The following is a 17,010-nucleotide window of genomic DNA, read 5'->3' on the forward strand; positions in this document are numbered from 1 at the left end:
CTTGTTTAACAAAAGTCATAAATGAGCTGTGGATCTTCCTTTTTGTCTCCGGGGTGTTTTGCGCCACAGATGTTTTCTACCTTGCTTTTTCTGGTGTCACTGTGATTTAGTCCTTGTGTTTGGTCTGCCACACTGACTCCCATACATGGTGGAAGCCTTTGTTGGCTTCTTACGCTGCTCTTGATACTCCTGGATAGCTCGTATTCTACGTGTCCCCTGTCCGCACGTCCAAGTCCCAGACCACTCCCTGCATGTGAGCACCTGCCAAGTTGGAAGCACCGCATCCGGACATTTCCCTTGTGTTCTAATTCCAGATGCCCTCTCCTGGTCAGAGTTTTGAAAAGTCACTTCCTGTTCCTGAATCCTTCCCCTTAATTAATGGCAGGTGCTGTTGACTAGCCCCGTCGTTAACTGGGGTGCATCTGATTCTTCTTATCTTACTATTTACACTACATCTGACCTCTGCTCCTCTCTTAAGTGACTCTGCGGTGTCTGTTCTCTTAACTCTCCTCACCTGTTGCTCACTGTGGCATCCTCTTGCCCTGACTTGGAACTCCAATATTTGTGAAATAAATTGGAGTGATTCGTCACATTTACACCCTTCAGTAGTTTGTTGTTGTTTGTAACATGAACATTTCATTCTCCAGCCTGACTCGGGCTTTTCAGGAGAGAGTCTTGCTTTCTCAGCTGTACTGAGCAGTTCACAGTCAGGTGTGCTCTTATTTCAGTCTGTGTCAAACTCAACATACCTTTTCAAGACTTGGCTGACCTGTCCCCTTGCCGTAGCCTCCTGTGAGCAGCCACAGCACCTGCCGTGTAGGATCGGCAGCTGACTGGGAACTTCTCACAGCTTCCTTGGCGTTGCCTTACACCGACTCCTGATGTTTATTACTGTTTTCATATTATGAAATACGTTGTTATGCATTGTTATGGTTTCTATCAGTTTATAACCTTTTTGAGATCACCAACTGTGTCTTAATTGTATTCATGGCATCTTCCTGCCTGACCCCTACTAAGGAAATGCTGTTTAGTCTTCATATAAAATTTTTCCTAAGCCCCATGACTCAAGATGGGTTAAAGATTCCTCTGATGGGAAATGGCTTCAAAGCTAATTCACAAATCAGAAAAGATTATTGTTCTTGCCATGCAGTGTTTTTGCCCAAAATGTCAATATGCAGTCTTCTCACCTGCCTATCTTGCAGTTCAGATCTATTTCTTGAACAAGTTTTTTTTTCTCTTTCAGAAGCTTATGGGTTCTATTACATGTGGTTGCATCATTTGAATCTGATTGTTCTATATATTTGAAGAAAGGGCCGTATTATATTTGAGTATAGATTTTACCTGGAATATTTGCAGATGTTTCTGCAATCATTTTCCTCTGATAGTGTTGATATTGTCTTTGCTTTTACTGTATGAATTTCTTGATACTATGGATCAGGACATTGCAAGATCCCTGTATGAAAATCTTGGAGTTGGTACCAGCCATCAGCATGCTGCTTTTGTAGAAATGCCACTGACATGATTCTGATTTTCTCCTTTACTCTTCAGGATATGGTTAATAGGAGAATTGCAATGGACATGATACTTAAGATGGCAGATTCCCAGCGTTTTAGACAATTTATCTTGCTTACGCCTCAAAGCATGAGGTAACTTTAAAACGCTTTCTGTTTACAAACACACTTACACATATCAAGGGAAGAAATCTTGTGTAATCTTGTTATTGCGCAGGCATAATTGACCAATGGGAAGTAATTAGCTTCTGTGCTGGATCTGGAGATTTTAGTTTATTTTTCTTTGTTATAGATATTTGAAATCTTGCTTGTGTTGTCTGTCTGTCTTTTGCAGCTGGAAAAAATGCTGATTCAATTTTTTAAATATTTATTTTTCATTTTATTTGAAGGGGAGAGTATGATCTTCCATCGTTTGATTCACTCTCCAAATGCCTGCAGCAGCTAGGCTGTGGCCGGGCCAGTCCAGCAGCTCAGAACCCCACCTCGGTCTCCCGTGTGGCTGTCAGAGACCCACACGCTTGAGCAGCCATCTGCTTCTTTTAAGGTGCTCACTGCCAAGAGGCCAGATCAGCAGCAGAGGAACCAGTGCTCGAACCTGGTACTCCAAAATGGGATGTGGCATCCCTGGCCACGACTTGAAAGCCATGGGAAGCGCCTCCAGACCTGTCACTGTTTTTGTTTTGAATCTGCTCCTTTGTGTTTATCTTGGCCACCTAGTGGAATTTTAGTAGTTACTTTTTAGACTGGACTAATTCATGGTTTCTGTCTTCTTAGCTCTGTTTTGGAAACTTACGAATAGCAGTACTTGTAGATAAAGAACTTTCTCCTCTGCTGCCTCTTGGTGTTTATTGGGGTCATGTGACCATTTAAAGATTGAGTTTTGTAATTGGAAATTGAGTTTTGTGATTGAAATTCCTTGGCCGAAAACTTATTGACTAGCAAGGTATATTTTATTTTTAAATGAAAGCAAATTATTTCCTTATTTCAACTTACATATCCCTTAGATTATTAGAACTCTACTGATAGCAGATAATAAACTGTCACGCAGATTTATATTTTCATGTGGCAATATTAGAGATTTTTTAATGGGTAAAAACTTTCTTGGGTGTTTGAATTATTTTGTTTCCTTTAGCTCCCTGCCTTCAAGTAAACTCATTAGAATTCTTCGGATGTCTGACCCAGAAAGAGGACAGAGCACGTTGCCGTTCCGCCCTGTGACTCAGGGAGAAGATGATGACCAAAGCTGATAGGGAACTCGGCGTTTGTAAAGGGATGAAAATTCTGAACTATGACAGAATGAGACTGGGAGATACACTCGAATAAAACAAACTCCTTTACATCTCTGGCTACAGTAAAATGTGTGGAGAAGCCTAGAAATGCAAGTACAACCAGCAATTTCAAGTTAACTGTTACTTTGTTTTGAGAAATCAGTTTCATAGTACTGTTTTTCAATCTTTTTAAGTTTTTTCGTACCATCTACTTTTATAGATTTCTTTTTCAGAAGTAAAGTTTTGTACATATGCACATGTACATATCTGTTTAGTTTGGGTTCATTTCTATAGTATTTTGTAACAATTAAAATAAAAGTTTAAGCACCTGGTTACATTTAGTTTGGCTTTTCCAGAATGTCGTGTTCCCAGCAGTGGGGTGGCAGGGTCATGTGGTAGGTGCGTTTTCAGTTGTTGTCACTAGCCGGTGGGGATGTGGTGGCTGGGAGGAGCCTGGTGGCGAAGTCTGCGTATTGCAGAGAGTCTCGGGTGAGGACTGAGTCCAGTACTCACTCAGGTCATGGCTCCCCTTCAGCATCGGCCTACACAGCAACTGGGTTTTTTCTTCCTGTTTTTCTTTCTATTTGATTCTAAGTTACAAGGCCTGCCAGATAGTCTCAGAAATTTAATTTTTTTTTTTTTTTTTAGGGGGAAAGGAAATGTTTTCATGGCATTGCTAACAATTGCATACATCTCTACCTTTTTTCTGAAAAGATTAAGATCATGGGAAGTAATTGCTCTATGTAAAATTAAACCTTTGTGACACAAAGAAGCCATTTACAGGACAATAATTTTGATAACATGAATATATTTAATGATCGTAACCTCAAATACAATTTTTTTAACTTTGAATATTTTTCCATTGTTTTGTTTAAAAACAGTGTGAATTATCCTCTGGCCCCTATAGCAGGGACATGCAGCGCCTTCCTCTGTGGCCTCCTGTCCTCACAGAGGAGGCCCTAATGCTGTGACATGACCACCACATTGGAAGCGTTTTCCACTTGGCTCCCGTCACAGATTTGTCTGCACTAAATCCAGATGCACAGCATTAGCCCACAGCATACGCAGCAGCACATTACAACCAGTCTTATCTTGCTAGCATTCTTCCAGCTCAGATCACTTTCCTTAGATCTGGTAGAAAAACATGAATTATTTGACACAGATTCTTGTAAGGTTGGTCTCAGGAAAACCAGTTGTAATGTAAATTGCCATTTTGATGACGTAGGACTTGAATGTGTGTATTTGGGGAGGTGTTTTCCTACCTGGTAAGGCTTGGAGGAGACATCTCCATCCTTGGTCCTCGTCACAGACTGTAGATGACCAGCCGGGCCTCTGTAGTTCACTGCCACGCATGTTCCTCACCTTGGGAAATGCACCTCTCACTCTCCGTTACCTGGGCATGTTGTGACTCACTGTCAACCAATAGATGGTGACTTGAAGGCTAGGCAGGTCAGAAAAGGCAACGAGAGGAAATGGTAGCCTTTCCCTCATCTCTGGGGTCGGTCCAGTTTCCTTGAGGCTCCTTCATAAGGTGGAAACCTACTCTGCCTGTGTGGAAAAAGCGCATGAGGAAGTCCCAAGACTTCCAGATGAGAGAAGTCAGGTTGGCTTTCAGCAGTACCAGGCCCCTGCCGCACCGGCTCCCTGTGACCACATGGAGACAGCACACCACAGCTGTCTGCATGGCACACTGAAACCAGTGAGAGATACCTTTTTTAAGCTACTGATCTTTAGGGTAATTTTCTACATAGCAGTAGGAATTAGAACAGATTTTAGATAACTAGACCAGGTCTCAAAACAAGCCAAAGCTCGTTGCACTGTGTTGAATGCCTTTTCTAAAAAAATAAGAAAAGTATAAACAATACTGTTGTACTTGAGAGAAAAAAGGACTGTTGTGGAGTGGCGGAAATTTTATCAACTTGATAATACATCGATGTGCATAATAGCAAATGTGACTGAGAGCCGTATGGTTCAAGCAAGGAGATGTCTAGATGAAGTACGGAAAGGACCTGTTGCTGCCTCCAGCTGCCTGTAGGAAGGTGGGCGGCCAAGTCGAGGATGGGTAAGTGCGTGGAAGGAAGCGGAAGACATTTTCATCCTCAGACTTTCGAGTGGAAACTGTTTTTCAACTTGGAATAGCTGGGGCTGTGAAATTGTTGATCAGTACCTCAGGCTGTTCTTAGAGCTTTTCAGTTACAACCTAAGGAAATGCTCTCTGTAAACAACAAAACTCAGGGCTCCTGTTCCATAGCAGTCTCAAGGTGAGCCTCTTAAAATGGAGTGGACTTGATAAGCTGAAACATAGGAAATCTATTTTAGGTTTTTTTTTAAGAATTGTGTCATCTTAGACAAGTATGCAGAATAAAATGAAAAGCAGTTATACTTTTAAACTTTTATGGAAGGCAGTAGACTGAGAAAACCACTCCTCTTTACAAAGAAGTTACAAGCTGTGTTGGTACGGATTTCAGCATTGCCATGAACATTTTCACTGAACCCTTTCTGGAATGCATATGTTGTACTGGCTGATCTTCTGAGCCTACATCAGCCTGCAGTATTGTGTGTGCAGGGCAAAGGTTCATTGCCTTGGAGCAAGAATGGGACTCAGTGTGCCACATCCTGAACAGTTAGATGTGAGGAGCCTCGGACAGTGACATCCAAGGCTGGCCCCGACTTTGAAATCCCCGCAGTGTGAGATGTGTGACTTATCGTGAAGGAAGGAGCGCAGATTGTGGCAGCAGAGAGACTGCGACAGATTGCTTGCTGAGGACGCTGATGGCAGTCTCCGGCCCCACTCGGAGACGGCAGGGAGTCCAGCTCCCTTCTTCAAGATGGATACGCTTGTGACTTGTAACCAACCAAGTGTAGAGTGACACTTCCTGACTTTGAAGGCTAGATGAGAAAGATGACAGAGCTTGCAGCTCCCCAGCTCCCCAAGGCACCACGTGAGCAGTGGGACTGCCCCAAGGCTGCTGTGCTGTGAGGAAGCACAGACCTTCCCTTGCAGAGAAAACTGTGAGAACAGATCCCCTGTCAGTCCCCAGCTGCCCCAGGCCTGTTGCAACGACAACTGCCACCTCACTGCTGCGGGTCCCACATGGAGCCCGGGTCCCACATGGAGCCATCTGCAGTGTGACCTGTGACTTCATGTGCAAGAGTGACATTGTGTAAGCCAAGAGGCTTTGGAGTTGAGTTGTTAACCGTGACATGGTAAGTAACATTCCCCCACCATAGAAACCCTTAAAATGGGAATTTCCTTTTTATGTAATAATGGGATTCTTTGTGAGAATGTGTATTTCACATATGTAATAATATATGTGAAGTGTGTATATGGTGCAATTCATTTTATTCCTTTTACTCCATTCAGTATTTTAGAAGTGTGTCCATGTTGCTGTGTGTACCCCCTGTCTGCAGGGGCTGTGGAGTGTGCCATCCACTGGATCGTGCTTACCTCTTCCAGTAGAAGCATCCCTGGGTGGCATCCAACAGTCACACAACAGACAGAGCCAGCGCAGACTTCCGGGGTCAAACCACCTTGTGGCTGTCTGAGAACTGCTTGGGGCATGTGCCCAAGAGTGAGAAGGCTGGGTCACAGGGCAGGTGGCAGGTTCTTGTCAGCACTGCCAGACTTCTAACCAGCTGCACTGCCCAGCAGCAAGGATGAAAACATGTACATAGTAAGGTGTTGCTTACAGTCCAGTTCCTTGGAAAGGGCTAGTGGCTCTGCTGGAGGTGTTTCCCATAAGCTCCCCAGGTAGCTGCTTGGTTCACCTCCTCCCTAGGAGGAGGAAGTCCTACCTCAGGTAACGCCTCGTTAGCCTTCTGCCAAGAGCAAGAGCCACCGCATGTCACCCCACTCCGCCTCCACCTTGCTCTGCTTTCTGCTGTCATTCTTGCACTTCGCACTTGTGTCTGTGTAACAACTGCTCCTCTACTCCATCATTAGCTAACACACAGGAATGGTGCTGGCTGCACGTCTGTGACCAATGGAGATTGGTCCTGAGGGAACTCCTCCAAGCATGAGTCCAGTGCCATTCTGCTCCCCACCCACCCCAACCTTTGTTGGTTGAAGGAGGCATATTAGAACAACTGATGCCCCCCCCCCCAGTTTCTCCTTGTGTACAGTTGGGGCTCCCCGTGCTTGGGGTACAGGATACCAGGACACAGTGTTAGCACAGGGGACTGACAGTTTCAGGTCCCTTTGGTATCCTAAGTGCCGCTAGTGAGGTTCCCTTGATCAGCCTCTCACGGAATGGTTCAAGGATCTCTGGGGCTGGCTCTCTAGTGTCATTCATGACACCAGGCCTGGCCCGAAGGAAGAATACTTAGCAAAAAGGCCTTCACCAATGAGTACTTGGAGGAAGAAGGGAGCACTGGGATGTGTGACACTCTCCACTAGCTACATGAAGAAGTCAGAGTGCACAGTCATGTGCTCAGTCACCCTGGCCGTGTCTGGGTACTGGGTGCTCAGTAGCCAGGAGTAGCTGTTCCCACCGTCAGACTCCTAGAGGGCAGCACTGCATGCAGAAACTGAGAGTGCGAGCCCTTCTGCTGGCGTCTCTGCCTTCGTTTCTCAAGATCAAAAGGGTCAGGGTTTCGTCCCATCATTAAAAATAAAAATCTGCTTCCTTGAGATTTGGAGGGCAGGAAGCAGTGTACAGTCCCACTGGCTGATCTCTGAGGACCCCGAGTGCAGCAGTGTGCCTCCGCATGGCCCAGGACACAGTGTCAGCAGCACAAGGGTAGCACAGAAACAAGGTCTATTTTCCTGTGATGTACATGTTTTCCAAAATGAACGGTCTTCTGTCTTCAAGTGTCTTATGCCGCATGAATTGTTCCTCTTTTGGGGGCTGGGATAAAAAGAAAGTTACTTACTCTTCAGAGTTGTGAGTTTAAGGGTGGAGTTAGTAAGTTGTTGCTAGCTGACCCTTGACTTATTAATACCACCTTCAAATTTAACACATCTGAAAGAAGTACAGGGAAATTAAACATTATCAGTGTATTCGGGACATCTTTTTGCCATTTCTTTGAAAGCCTCTGAAAATTCAAGCAGAAATCAACACACTTCCATCTTTGTTTTTACTTTCAATAAATGTCTTTGTATATATAGAGAGTGATATACTTAATTACCGAGTCATTTAGCAGGATTTTTAAGTTTTATACTGCATTCATCCAACACAGCTCTTTCCAGATTGATAGGATGCAAGTGAGGTCAGAATGAGGGCAAACCCAAAAGGCATGCAAATGTACATTTCTCTTCACTGATGATGGAAGCTGTCATGTGTGGACCAGACTTGGGAGCCAAGGACCCCTGTGTGCAGCCGGCCAGCACTATTATACAGGAGAATGGCAACACAGCTTATAATTGAGTTACATTGCTGTGAGGGGCTCAGTGCTACTAACATGTAATCAAGGAGACACTAGCATCAGCAAGACATGTACAAGAACTCGTACAGCTCTGCAGCACGTTTCTGCCCAGGCTTGGAGGGAGGAGGGGTTTTTTTTATGAAATGATATTACACGGATCACTTTGTGGCAGGTTGTCTGTCTCATTTTATAATATATGCTTTTAAAATTCATTAGCAAATCACATTCTCATGCACACAAGTGTTTCAAACACAAGAAGCAAGTCCATTTATAGATAGTCCAAGCAATATTTGTGTGTGTGTGTGTGGCTGCAGACTGAATGGGACATTGAGACTTGTGCGGTCCATAGCTCTGACATCACCTTATTTTTGGATGTCGCACTGCAGAAGTAAAACAATGGAAGGGTCGCTCTTTGCAGCTTCTTTGAATTCATCCAGTGTGATCTGGTCATCTTTGTTCTTATCCATCTTGCTGAAAATCTTGTCTACTCGCTGCTCCGGCGTGAGACCATCCTCATTCATCTTCATCATGATCACAGTGCCCACCATTTTGTAGATAGCCTTGGGAGACAGAGGAGGGTATTCACCTAACTGGGTCCTACTCATCCTCCAAGCGTCAACTTCTCTTTTCCCAAAGAGGGTTCGTTCCCTGTGCTAGTTTCTGTGGCAGCCTGTACTGATAGCCCCCCACATACACCAGTCTGAATACATTTCACATTTTACTACAGTAGCTGCTTTATCTTTCCCACTGGAGAGTATGTTGTATCAATCTAGGAGCTGTGAACCACACTTACTGTTGTAACTTCAGGCCTTAGCACAGTGCTGGGCACATAGTAGGTCTCTAGTAAATCATTATTGAATGAAAACAACATCCTTTTGGCTTGCTGCTGTGTGGGATGTGGGGAAAGCAGGCAGCAGGAGGACTAAGTGTGGTGCTGGTGAAGATGAAACTGAAGGAACCAGGGTTGTGTAGGGAGTTAAGCTGATGCCTGCAACGCCAGCATCCTGTATGTGATGGCTGGAGTCCAGGCTGCTCCACTTCTGAACCAGCTTCCTGCCTTATGTGCCTGGGAAAGCAACAAAAGATGATCCAAGTGCTTAGAAGACCCAGATGAAGCCCCTGGCCCCTGGCTTCAGCCTCACAGTCCAGCTATTGCAGCCTTTTTTTTTTTTAAGATGTATTTATTTTTCTTGAAATGGCAGATTTACAGAGAGAAAGAGATGCAGAGAGCTTTTGTTGGCCAATCCCAAGCCAACTGCTTCTCCCGGCTCTTCCACACATGTAAAGGGTCCCGAGATTTTAGGCTGTCTTCTGTGTTATGACTTTCCCAGGCCACAAGCAGGGAGCTAGATGGGAAGTGGAGCAGCCGGGACATGAACTAGTGTCCATATGGAATCCCAGTGCCTGCAAGGTGGCATTTAGCATCTGAGCCATCACACTGGGTCCACGGCCATTTTTCTTAAGATGAAATAAAGAAACAAGGTGCAGAGCGTAGGATTCTATAGATGAGTATGACCGGAATTTGTGTTTAAAGATTACTTAAATAGACTTCAATTAGAGAAGATTTAACTAAGTAAGTGTGAATCTTGTGACTTCTGGCTTTCCAGCAGGAGGAAGTAGATAGAAATGGTGGGTTTTAGGGGAGGTCAAGAACTGTGGGCTGGGCAAAGAATCCTGGAGAGAAACAGTGCGTTCCATGTCGACACACTGAAGGTGAGTTGCAGCTGACAGTCAGGGAGCAGCAGCCTGGGGGATGTGCACATGGAACGAGGCCCACGTGGGGAGGAACTCGCAATCTGTTGAGACGGGCAAGCCAGGTGTGCCGCCAACATTAAGTTCCGAAAGAAATTAGTTCAGGAAGAAAGCAGCTGTTCAGAGCCAAGTCCTGGAGGCACAGTAACAGTACCTGAATCCTGTCAGGAACGGGCAGGGGGCCACAGGGGTCTTACAGGGAAGTGAGACTGTCCCACAGTTGGATTATGGTGATGGTTGCATACCTCTTTTAAAAATGTTACATTGTAGAATTAAAATGGGTGGAATTTATGGTGTGTAAACTACAATTCATTAAACTTATTTTTAAAAAGTGAATGATAATTAGACAAGATGAAGGGGGTGGGTGTTGAGATCTTTAAGGGTGGACCCACGAAACTGGAGGCACCTTTAGAAAAGGCCACTACCCAAGGCAACGACCAGCGAGAAGATGCCACTGGGGAGCCAGGAAGAGGCCCTGTGCTGGCCATGAGGGCACCTGCATTCCAGACTTCAGTCCCAAGATGTCCCCTGACGTCCCCACCACAACAGGCCACCTGCACACCAGGAGCCTGGACAAAAAGCAGCCAGACAGCTTGACATCTGACTGCAGTTCCAGGAACAAGGGCCAAAAACGATGTCCCGAGCTTCCAGCCTAGAAGCCTTTCTGAACTGCAGTACACGGAGGAGGCCTCAGATCTGCCCTGCAGGACAGACTCCAGGAAGCCAAGGTCAGTGGGAGGGTGGCGTCAGCCAGAACACTGAGGTGGAGGACCAGGAAGGAGGGAGCTGTGCAGAGTTCTCCAAATCTGCCTTAGGTCTTCCTCCGAGAACCAGGCTGCACAGGGGAGGAATACCGCAGAGGGGTCTCGTAACCATCAGCCTTCTCATGGGCTATGGAACACTGTAGTTCTAACCAGCCACAGGATACCTGTCCAACCCTCTTTCTTTTCAGGCAAAGTGTCTGGCCTCTGTGCTCATTATTTGCCCTGCCCTGTCCCCCTGGGTGCTCCAGTTAGGGGTTTACCCCACACTGCCTTGAAGCTATCTCCTGACCAGCCAGTCATCCCGGGGTTTCAAATCCAAATGCCAGTTATTACTGCTTGTTCTACCATCAGTAGTGATCGCTGATTGCAGGCTCCTTCCCCCCCCATCCCCCTTCTGGGAACTTGTATTTCTTGTCCAGCACTCCTCAGTCTTTTATTGAAAATGTATTCAGTTACTTGAAAGAAACAGGAAGAGAGACATTGAGAGATCTACTTGTTATCTCACTCCCCAAATTCCTGAAGCAGCTGAAAGTAGACCAGACTGCACCAGGAGCCTAGGACTCAGTCTAGGTCTCCCATGGGACTAACAGTGTCCCAACTACTTGAGCCATCACCTGCTGCCCCCTGAGGGCACATTAGCATGAAGCTGGTGGAGCCAGGACTCTAACCCAACATGGCCACATAGGATGTGGCCATCCCAAGCGGAGTCTTGACTGCTCAAGCAAACACCTGTCTCAATCTGTCTTGTTGGCTCTTCCTGACCATTCTTTCTCAATCACCTTTAAAGATGGCTCCTCAGGCTCATCATCTCTAAACCTCACTGAGCTCTAGGACCCAGCCCTCCTGAAACTACTTTCTCATTCATACTCTTAAAATGCCTTTGTACCTGAATAATCCCACCACACTTGTGACAAGTTACCACCCAGAGAACAGAGACTACTGACTATCTGAGCTGCTCAATACAGACCCCACAATGGGCACACAGTGGAAACAGTCCAACTCAAAAAGAACCCCCTTCCAGTCTATCTTCCCTGACAACCCCTAAAACCAGCCTGGGGTGACCACGTATGTCACCTCTACCTGCCAAAACAAATCGCACACACTAGACAAAGAACATAATAACATATTCTAACAGTCACAACATCCAAATGCCAATAAGATTATGAGGCACACCAAGTCACTGAGAAATGTGACCTATAATCAGGTGGAAAATCCCAGTCCGTAAAAGCCTCCTACAAGAACATGCATGATGGTTAGGAGGAAATGAGGAGAGCTGGACTCCAGGGAGAGAAGCAGAAAGGCCAGGAGACTCCTCAAGTCCAAGAGATAAGTGCTGCCAGCCTGGTTCCATTGTCTGGGCCTGCTGTGTCCTACCATGAGCTGCCTGGCCCTCACAACCATTTCACAAAACTGACCATCACCAAGACAAAACCAACACTGCTTTGTAATGATGTCTGGTCAAAGAGAAAACATTGATGGTACTGCAAAATGCCACGCGTCCCTGCTTCCCGCTGGGTGTCTGCTGTGCCATCACCAGTTTGAGCAGCTCATCCAAAGGTTCCTACTCCCTGGCGGCACACAGTCCCAGGCAGAAGATGCCTGCTTCCTTGCACATTCGCAACGTCACCCAGCCAAAGTCCTGATCCAGAGAGTCTCAACACCCTCTAACAGAATTGCCTCCCACTGTTCCCTCCCTACATGGAGGTGCAAGCTCAAGAGGCTTAACTTTGCAAATGTGTTGTTAGTGGTCTTTAGCTAAAGGGCACCAACAAGGATGACTTCAGGGAAGATGAGATTGATCCTCAGAGGGGAAACATGGCAGGAAGTGGAAGAGAAGAAACTTGGAAAAGCCTGTTTTATAGAAGGTCACAGAGACCTTGGGAAGAGCCAAATGGAGGAAGGTAGAAGACATACAGCATTAAAGGAGAAAGATGACAAAATGAAACCCCATGTGTAGTGGTGGTATGTTTTCTTTTTTCTAATAAATTGAAAGATTTATAAAATGGATACAACTAGAGAACTAAGGTATCGGTTTGTGAGTTGTGTTGGGAGAGAGTGGACATTGGAGATAGAGTGCAGGAGGGAGGCCCACAGAGGGCATCAGTGAGGAGCTCAGCTTCAGAGGCATCCACGGGCTTTCTCATGTGCCCAGCGATGGAGTAAGCAGGCTGCTGGACACCAGGGCTTTGCATTACTTGGGTCTTGGCTACCGTGTGGTGTCATTGTGCCCAGTTTTCACATGGGGATGCCCACTCCATGAACATCAGCCCTCGTGGTGTGGATGGAACATCTCTCCAGAATAGCCTGGGTCTTGCCTATAGCCAGTAGCGAGTTTCGCTCCTTTGACTACCATGGTGGCTGCAAGGGATGGGTACACACTCACTCTAAGACATTCACACACAAGTCAGGGAGCCATGCTCCAACTGCTGAGTGCCTGCTAGAGTCTGAGGGCACAGCAGTGAGCAAGAGGAGTCCTTCCACAGAGCTCCCAGTCCACCATACACTCTGCTGTGCCAGATGTGCAGGGCAGGGAGGGGTTTGATTGCATTGGGGTGGGGTTGGGGGGCATATTTGCATAGGATATGGAAAGAAGGGCCTTGCTGAGCTGCAGGGTAAGGGGTGAGAAAGGAGCCTTGGAGAGCCAGGCTGAGGGGAAGGGCAGGAGAAGAACCCTCACAGCCTGGCTGAGCGTGGGAGGCAGACCCGGAAGGCTTCATTAGATGGCAGTGTGGGGGGTGGGCAGGGGGGTGGGGAGAAGAGCAGCTGAGACAGAGTCTGGCCTCTTGTGGCATGGTGGGAGCCTGAAGGAGGGGGCCTCTGGCAACCTGTGCTGCTCACTCCAAAAAGCTGGGGTGAGGAAGAGGGCGTCATGCCCTGCAGAGCTGCGCTAAGGCACAGGCCAACCAGTCCCGAGCACACCCAGAGTGCCCAGCCAGGCTTCCGTTTCTCAAAGCCCTCAGAGGCTACGTGCAGCGCCCACTGGCAGGGCCCCACGGCCTGCATCTGTTGGGTGCTCAGACAGGAGAAGGACAGGAGAAGACAGGGTGTGCTGTACAACCAGCAGGCTCCTGGCAGGGCAGAAGAGAGGCCTCCTTGGGCCCGTGCTGCTGCCCTGGGCCTGGCCAGTCCCCCCGAGCGCCTCACCTCAATGATCTCCAGCATCTCCACTCGGGTGATCTTGCCGTCACCATCCAGGTCGTACATGTTGAAGGCCCAATTCAGCTTCTGCTCGAAGCTGCCCCTCGAGGTGATGGACAGGGCACAGATGAACTCTCGGAAGTCGATGGTGCCATCTCCATTCTTGTCGAAGGTTCGGAAGGCGTGCTGGGCAAACTTGGACGCATCACCATAAGGGAAGAACTGCAAGGTGGAACACACACTATCAGTCAGGGACTGAGTGAGTGACTGACTGAGGGCGTCGGACCAAGCAGCTGGGTGTTTACCAGGAGAGAGTGACAGGTGGATTCCTACTGCCATCACTGCAGGCTCTCCTATGATGGCCTGCCCTGTTGGATGGTGGTGTGGCCAAGTGCCCCAGGGCTCTCCAGGGCAGGCCTCCCTTTGCAGGTCTGCACACAACGGGTGCCTCACTGTGACATGGGGCTTTGAGTTGGTGAAGCCCAAATCAGCCAAGAAGCAACAATGGAGGCAAGTCTTCCTTTGTAGAGGGAGGACAGAGCAGGTTCCTCTGCTCACCTAGGCTGGGGTACGTGCACATCCACTCCCTCTCCGTATGAACGTGGCCCCTCACTGCCTCCCTGGCCCTGATTCCTGCTGCCCCTGGCTCCCAGCCCATGCACTCATCCCCTTCCTGGGTGTAGTCCCAGTGTCTGACTTTTTCACAGGGACATTTCTTTTGCAGAACAAACATCTAAAAGGCATTAAAAATAGAGCATGACTGGGCTTATTTTCAAGAGACATAAAGAGGTTTCTTCACAGAGCCAGCCGTCACCGAGGGGGCGTGAGCGTCAGAGGATGGACACAGGACGAAGGCAGAGACTGCTGGGAGCAGAGACCACAGAGACTGGTCATGCTGGCCTCGGAGCCAAGGCCTGTGTCAAACAGTAGGTCATTTTGATTGTTAATGGGCGAACAGACTTCAAAGCCTCAACAAAAACAAAAACACACCCGGAGCTATTTTCAAGCAGAGGAGGGTTGTGCTTGTTCGAAGATGAAGAAATGCAGCAGCTATAGCCTTTGCAAGCTGATTACTGAGGACATGCACTGGTGTCACCTGCAAGGTGGACCGGCGAGTCAGATGCTAGGCGCATGGCTGCCTCCCTGCCCACTCTGGGCAGGTGCATGCTTCCCATCATGCATCTGGCTCGGGCTCTGCTAAGCGTGGCTGCCCCCTCCACCTGCACTTAGGCACACACAGGAAAACAGGAGACTTCTCTGCAGGAGCCACATGGTGCCGGTCCTCGCAGGTTGTCTGTCTGGGAGGCTCACTCGGGGGCAGAGCAGAGGACGGTCTAGGCTTGTGATGCAGTAGCACTCACTTCTGGATGCTGAAACTGGTTCCAGCTACTGTTACCGTGTAGTGAATCACCACAAAACTGAATACTGTAGAACATCATTTTTATTAGCTCTGAAAAGGAAAGTTGAAAACCCCTTGTTTTTGTCACCCAGCCTTGCTTAGGGGCTTGGGACCCGAGGGCTGGTTGACAGGGGCTGGATGCCAGCCAGACCATGGAGCAGGTGTGGGTTTCCGTGTCAGCAAGTTTGATCCTAAGGTGCCTTGAGCATTTGTGCATGTTCTTTGTTCCTTGCCAGGTGGGTGCTAGCAGAGTGCTTCAATAGTTCATGGAAGAATGCAATGAAAGGCTTATTTGGGCGAAAAAGAAAAAAATGAAGATTCACACATACCTGCATTTTCCATCAACCTTCTGACAGCCCTCATGATTTCCAAGCTTTTGGCACCAAAATAGACACAACCTTTGATTCTGTATTTCGTGAATGATTTGAAGTTTGTTGTAGTTGCAGAAATGCTCACCCATTGTACAGTCGAGGTCTGGGTGGGGGTGGCCCTGGTATGAGCGTGGGAGCCCCAGGAAGCTGAGTCCCCCTTGGTGGGGGCTCAGCACACAGCCTTCCTCTGCAGGGACGTGAGCCCACGAGGCCTTTACTTCACTCGCGGAGGTTTCTGGCAATGCCTTAACCGTCTGATTTCTTACAGCATAGTTTTAAGTTCAGGGATACTTGACAGTTTTGTCTAAAAATAGCTGGGCACCTTTGGACAGTCTATTAAAAATTAATTTAGGTCTGAAAATCCTTGAGAGAAAAATCGATTGCAAATTTTGAGCTATAAAAGTTATATGGGCCTTGCGGCAGGTCTATTTCCTGACTCAGAACCAACTGTTTACTTCGAAAGAACTGAGTGTACGTTGAAGAGCCCTCTAATATCTGGAGGGATGGTTTCCTGTGTGAATTCACTCCTCCATGTTCTGAGAAATAACTCGAGTTCTTTTGATGAAATAATTCAGTGCTGTGTGGATCAGCCTAGAAGAATGGGGCTGCTCTCACATCCGTCTCTTGAAGAAACGAGGGTTTTAAACTGCTGTTCATTTTTCTTAGAAGGCTGAAGGAGAATACTTCTGCCGGGTTGTTGTTAGCAACTTACTTTATTTGTGAATTTCAATTTTGCTTCAACTCCCATATTAAGTGTGCAGTTGACATAATTTGGAGAGGAAGTGATCAGCTACAAATCTTTTAATGTAACAGACAAAAAAGAACTTTGAGGTTGAAAAATTATTGGTATACATTTCACATACTCATGTTATCTTGTTTAATCTTTATAACAGTAACTGACACAGACAAGGTCAATTTCCTTTTGTGGACCAGGAAACAGAATCCTGAAATATCAAGTCATTTGCCCAAGATTTTTGGCTGTCTGTGAAAGAGGGATGTGAGGGGAAATCTTGTCCAATCATGTCTACTACACTTTGAGATATCTCTTAGCCAAGGAAATGGGTTTAAGTCCACATTGGATGAAGCAAACAATTTTCTGCATGACATAGTTGTTAGTTTCCTTTGCCTCTGGAAGCTTCTGGAACCTTCTGGAAGCATCTATGTACTCCAAGGGAATTATAGACAAACCACTGAGGGATGTTTTTCAGGGCTCATTCTTTACCTCCACGAACACTTACTGAGCAACTACTATGTATTAAGCATGGTGTTAAGTACTAGAAATAGAACAGGGAATATTAAAGATATTAGGGGAAGTAGATATTATAGGAAGTTGATATGTAGTCAAATCACTATGTAAATAATTGTGAAATTACACTATGACGAACTATGAGGATATTGAACCAGATATAAGAGTAACAGAGGTGACATTATGAGGTTAAAACT

At 46.8% G+C, this 17,010-nt stretch overlaps 2 protein-coding genes across 4 annotated transcripts in view; one reads left to right on the plus strand and one right to left on the minus strand.

Moving 5' to 3' along the window:
* Positions 1-3,114, plus strand: part of SMC6 (structural maintenance of chromosomes 6) — a 72,140-nt gene extending 69,026 nt beyond the window's left edge. For all 3 annotated transcript variants that reach the window (XM_058668250.1, XM_058668251.1, XM_004582849.3), the window contains 2 exons: positions 1,549-1,646; positions 2,644-3,114. In XM_058668250.1, the coding sequence (XP_058524233.1) occupies positions 1,549-1,646; positions 2,644-2,758 (213 nt within the window). In that variant the 3' untranslated portion in view covers positions 2,759-3,114. The remainder of the gene's footprint in view (positions 1-1,548; positions 1,647-2,643) is intronic.
* Positions 3,115-8,430: 5,316 nt separating this feature from the next.
* VSNL1 (visinin like 1) overlaps positions 8,431-17,010 on the minus strand; it is a 52,624-nt gene continuing 44,044 nt past the window's right edge. The window contains exons 2-3 of the mRNA XM_036497927.2: positions 13,804-14,019; positions 8,431-8,703 (exon numbers count right to left, since the gene is read on the minus strand). Of these exons, the coding sequence (XP_036353820.1) occupies positions 8,506-8,703; positions 13,804-14,019 (414 nt within the window). The 3' untranslated portion in view covers positions 8,431-8,505. The remainder of the gene's footprint in view (positions 8,704-13,803; positions 14,020-17,010) is intronic.

This window comes from Ochotona princeps, chromosome 8, assembly GCF_030435755.1.
Source record: "Ochotona princeps isolate mOchPri1 chromosome 8, mOchPri1.hap1, whole genome shotgun sequence".
NCBI lineage: Eukaryota > Metazoa > Chordata > Mammalia > Lagomorpha > Ochotonidae > Ochotona > Ochotona princeps.